This window comes from Sinocyclocheilus anshuiensis, unplaced genomic scaffold (genome assembly GCF_001515605.1).
Source record: "Sinocyclocheilus anshuiensis isolate Anshui unplaced genomic scaffold, SAMN03320099.WGS_v1.1 scaffold44, whole genome shotgun sequence".
In the NCBI taxonomy this organism is placed as follows: Eukaryota; Metazoa; Chordata; class Actinopteri; order Cypriniformes; family Cyprinidae; genus Sinocyclocheilus; species Sinocyclocheilus anshuiensis.
Window position 1 is genome coordinate 1,721,036 of NW_015555746.1, and position 5,663 is coordinate 1,726,698.

Genomic DNA, 5,663 nt, shown 5'->3' on the forward strand with positions numbered 1-5,663 from the left:
TTTCTTGATGCAGCAGCAGACTGTGTTAAGTGACAGCAGTTTTCTGAAGTACTCCTGAGCCCGTGTGGCTATATTTAACATCGCAGCATGACGGTTTCTTATGCAATGCCATCTGAGGGCTCAAAGGTCAAGCACATTCAACTGAGGTTTCCTGCCTTGCCCTACATGTACTGTGATTTCTCTGGATTCCCTGAACCTTTTCACAATATCACATGTGGTAGTTGGTGAAATTTGGCACAAAGTGATGAGCCATGATCCAGCTTTGCTTGCAAGACTGAGATGCTCCTTTTATACCCAAACATGATAACTTGACCTATTACCAATTCACCTGCTTACTGTGAACTGTTTCAAAACAGTTTAAAGTGGATATCCTATAACCTTTTCACTTTTATTTTGCCTCTGTCCCAACTTTTTTGGAATGTGTTGCAGGCATCAAAATCAAAATTTGTTAATAATTACAAAATACATTTACGCTGGTCAGTGAAAAATGTTGGAAATCTTTTCTTTGTACTTTTGTCAATTAAATAAAAGTTAAAGAGAATGAACAAATCACAGATTCTTGATTTTATTGCATTTTTACGAAACGTCCCAACTTCTCTGGAATTGGGGTTGTGTAATGTGACACAAAGAACGGTTTTAGGCAGTTGCCATGTCGGGTACTGTAAATAAATATCAGGTGTGTACTTGATCCTTTTTGTAAAAAGACAGAATATCAGGCTATATCCAATGTGTTACTTTTTTTTATTTCAGTTTAGACATTTTCATTAGCAGTGTATATTCACTGAATGACTCTGAGTTTCATTTAAAAAGCTGTCAATTAAAAGATTTTCAAGTTATTCCAGACATCTGTCTATATTCTATAACCAGATTTACTTAGTTTTTCAGGAAAACAGGACAAAATGTTATCACCAAAGCCTTTATCTCATTCCATTCGACAACAAATGCTTTTTCTTACATTTACAAAAAAGGAAAAAACATTGTTTTGTTTTTTTCTTTTCCCCTTTTATATCTAAGGGACTTTTGCATACTCCATTATGTTCTTTAAAAAAAATTATCAATAGGCAGCCACACTTTTTTGGGGATCAGAGAATTAGCTACCTACTGGTAGAGATACAAAACACCAACAGAAATTAGGAGTCATGCAGACACAGTGAGAAACCCAGAGATGGGGAGACAGAATCATTGCAGTGAAGTGAGGAGGAAGCAGGGAGGTTTTTGAGAAAAAAAGTGACGTGACATGTGGACAAGTATGGTGACCCATACTCGGAATTAGTGCTCTGCATTTATCCCATAAACATTTATCACACACACACACCGTGAACACACACCCGGAGCAGTGGGCAGCCATTTTTTTGCTGCGGCACCCGGGGAGCAGTTGGGGGTTCAGTGCCTTGCTCAAGGGCACCTCAGTCGTGGTATTGAAGGTGGTACCACGCTGTACATTCACTCCCCCCACCTACAATCCCTGCAGTTACGAGATTCGAACCCGCAACCTTTGGGTTACGCGTCCGACTCTCTAACCATTAGGCCACGACTTCCCCTAAAAATAGAATCATCAAAAAGTCAATCTCATCATTTAATACGCAGCCAGAAAATCAGATACTCAGCTTCCTATATCTGTTCAAGCTCCCATCACCATAAGCTTATCTGAAACTAACCATAAGAGTCAAGTAGCCTTACACCAATGCTTTTACATGCTCCTTTTTGACCTTGCGCTCATGCTTATGCTTGAATATGAAGGGCAGATAAATGGATGCATTCTCCAAACAGAATCATAGCAGCTCTATACTTAGTATTGCAGGACTGCATCCTTCACCTGTTTTTTTCAGGACTAAAACAAGCTCAGTGACTGGAGAGCGATAAAGAACAATTTAAAATGATTTTATACCTTTTTTCTGCTTTGAGGGGCATCACATGGCATTCAAGATGCAAAACAAGTGCACAAGAGTTCGTTTTCAATTCCGTTTTACACCATTGCTTGTTATATTTAACCTGTGATTTTTATACTGAACCTCTCGTTTTTTTTCACACTATGTTCTTTCACTTCCTTAACCTCTTTTAAGGCTTGCTGGACAGTCTTGCACTTATTTACTCCTGTATGGCACCGTTTTTAGACAGGATGTAACAGAAAGGTAGGGGAAAACTATCACATACTCACACTCACTTTGACAAGGCCATAATGTTGAACATTATTTGAAGAATTTGTGGTTCAATGGATAATGCAGCAAACAGTCATTAGGGCCTCATGCTGTTCATGAGCGACAATGTAAAGCCCACTTAATGTAGTTTAAAAAACACTTATCTCTCTCTCTCACACACACACACACACACACACACACACATAAAACAAACATTATGCAGACAAACATAACTAAAATTATGGCCGAGGATGCTGTACTGTACATTGGATTAGACCGCAATTACATTGGCTTCTTATGTGCTTTTACTCTACAGAAGGTGGCTGCATACAGCCCAGGTCATTTTTTTACTTATTTATTTCTATCAAATATAGAAATATTTGCAAATCAAGGTTTGAACACATTTAAATAGTTTATCATTACCTTTCGATCTTAAAGATTAATTTTTGTTGAGAAATATACATAGTGTTTGTTTATGAATGTCTTTTTAAAACCTAATTTCTTAAAGAGTTTTTAATGGATTACTGGGCAGAGCTTGACTACTTTAAAGAAGCTAGAATATAGAATTTAATTTTGATTTTTGTTTTTAGATTTGACATTTTCATCACAAAATGTATCATAATATGTGGGAAATAATTAGAATTAATAAAGTATCAGGTGTGTCCATATTTTTGACTGCTGCTGTAAATATAGCCTAACATTTCATTAACCATTTTATTTGATAATATTTTTTTGTTATTTGCACATCTGTGTGATCTACTCTGAAAAGTCTATTAATGTTGCTTTTTAAAAATTTTAGTAAGGTTAATTATCTCAGCCATTCTGCATAGCAAAAACCACTGACTGGACTTTTCCCCCCAAAACTGGCTTTGGATGAAATCCAGCTCAAATAAAATAAATAAATAAATAAAGCCTTTACAGTACACTCTTAAAAATAAAGGTGCTTCACGATGCCATAGAAGAACCTTTTTGTCTAAATGGTTCCATAAAGAACCTTTAACATCTGAAGAACCTTTCTGTTTCACAAAAGGTTCTTTGGGGCGAAAAAGGTTCTTCAGATTATAAAAAGGTAAGAAAGAGATGGTTCTTTAAAGAACCTTTGACTGAATAGTTCTTTGTGGAACCAAAATGGTTCTTCTATGGCATCGCTTGAAGAACCTTTTGAAGCACCTTTATTTTTAAGAGTGTAAGTGCCTTTGGAATATATGCTTATGATGTGTGAATGCGAACTAAATTTATAAAAGGCAGCATTGGACATTGCTGCTTCACATCTGGCTGCTATTGAAACCAGGCTGCATGCTTCAGTACAATAGGACACAATCTTAGAAAGACCCCAGAATAAAGGAAATAAAAAAAGTACAAACAATAAACAAGTCATACCAGGACAGTGATTAAGCCTTTGGCACAGTCACTCTTTAGAACAGAAAAATATCAAATTCAGATTTTACTGATGTACAATGAATCACCCCTCCATCTCTCACTGAGAAACATGACACTGGACCACAAAACCAGTCATAAGGGTACATTTTTCGAAATTGAGATTTATACATCATCTGAAAGCTGAATGAATAAGCTTTGTTATGATAGGACAATATTTGGCCGAGATACAACTATTTGAAAATCTGGAATCTGAGGGTGCAAAAAAATCAAAATATTGAGAAAATCGCCTTGAAAGTTGTCCAAATGAAGTTCTTAGCAATGCATATTACTAATCAAAAAATAAGTTTTGATATATTTACAGTAGGAAATTTACAAAATATCTTCATGGAACATGATCTTTACTTAATGTCCAAATGATTTTTGGCATAAAAGAAAAATCAATAATTTTGACCCATACAATGTATTTTTGGCTATTGCTACAAATATACCACAGCGACTTAAGACTGGTTTTGTGGTCCAGGGTCACAAATCTGTCGAAGTGTGTAAGTGAGAGGGAGAGAGAGAGAATGAAAGTGATATGTTGGATTGTCTGTGGTTTTAGCTTGCCAATGATGTTCAGTCTGTTCCTTCTTTCAGTGACGCCGAGGGTCGGGTCTCTCCAATTGAAGTCCATTTGTTTTAGTGCAAACGTACAGAGAGATGACCCTCAATAAAACGCACACAGACACACATACACACATACACAAGTACACACACGATTAATGCCAGGCAGGGAGCTGATGTGACATTCCATGTGAATGTCCCAAAGAAGGTGTCTCCCCTTAACTGGATTTAAAAATTCTAAAAGTCATGGTTAAAAATGTTTACCTCCACAGTCTTCTCTTCATTCTTCAGTTTCAAAAGAAACTTCATCTGTATTCTCATCAGTTAAAGGACTAGTTCACTCAAAAATGACAATTCTGTCATAATTTAAGGAGCTTGAACATCTCCTTAATAAGTCTGAAACAACATCCGCGTGAGTAAATGATGACAGAATTCATTTTTGGTCTCACTATCCCTTTAAATGTGATACTGAAACATGATTGGCTGAGGAGAAAAAGACGGCTGTGCATAATTTACGGAATGGTTTGATCTGTATCTAAAGAATTCTTCTGAACAAAAATAAAGCTAAAGAAAGGAGACATCTTCAAGTATAAAAAAAAATCTTAATCAGCCATCACTGAGCATCTCATCCGTCAGTCATGTTTGATCACATTATGACCCTTTCCAAAAGAAGAGGCCTATTTGAACTCCCCCATACTCACATGGGACCATATACAGTACATCCACAGCACACTTCCAGTGTCTTCACAGGCCCCTTTAGCTACTCAGGGAGAGAGTGTTCGTTTGAGGGAGGATGAGAGAAAGGGCATAGTCATGGAGTGTTCAGTTGTGTGTTAGACACTGGAAGCGGTTTTTGAAGTACAAGAGGCCATTTTTGGTGTGTGTTGCATCGGATGAAGCAGGAGGGTAACGGAACTTCGCGTAAGTTTTGTCGCTTTCCGACTGGCCCCACGGCAGCTTGATCTTGGTGGCGTGGTTCACGATGACATCATCACAAGACCCAACATGCAGGGAGCCGAGCCCATCAATAAAAAACTCTGTAAAACAAAATATGGAAATGAGGAAATCAGCGTGTTTGTAATTTCTTATGGTAACTGCTGTCACTTTAAAAAAGCATATATATATATATATATATACTGTATATATACAGTGCTTTGCGAAAGTATTTATACCCCTTCATTTTTTTCATGTTTTATGTTGCTGCCTTATGTTAAACTGCTTTAAAATACTTTTTTCCACATCAATCTACACTCCATACACCATATTGACAAAGCAAAAACAGAATTGTCACAACTTCGTAAATTTAGTAAAAATAAAAAAACTGAAATAAGTACATTGCATAAGTATTAAATAACTAAATATTTAGCTGAAGCACCTTTACAGTCTCAAGTCTTTTTTTGTTTTTATTTGATGTGACAAGCTTTGTTCATCAGCATTTGGCAATTATCTGTCATTCTTCTCCTCACCTCTTCACCTCTCAAGCTCTGTCGGATTGGATGGGGGAAAATGCACATTTTCAAGTTTCTCCAGAAATATTTGATT

General features: G+C 36.6%; 1 protein-coding gene across 2 annotated transcripts in view; it reads right to left on the reverse strand.

The window, feature by feature from the left end:
• Positions 1-4,943: 4,943 nt before the first annotated feature.
• LOC107673615 (beta-1,4 N-acetylgalactosaminyltransferase 1-like) overlaps positions 4,944-5,663 on the reverse strand; it is a 35,738-nt gene continuing 35,018 nt past the window's right edge. For both annotated transcript variants that reach the window (XM_016467274.1, XM_016467275.1), the window contains one exon: positions 4,944-5,158. In XM_016467274.1, coding sequence (XP_016322760.1) covers positions 4,944-5,158 — 215 coding nt within the window. The remainder of the gene's footprint in view (positions 5,159-5,663) is intronic.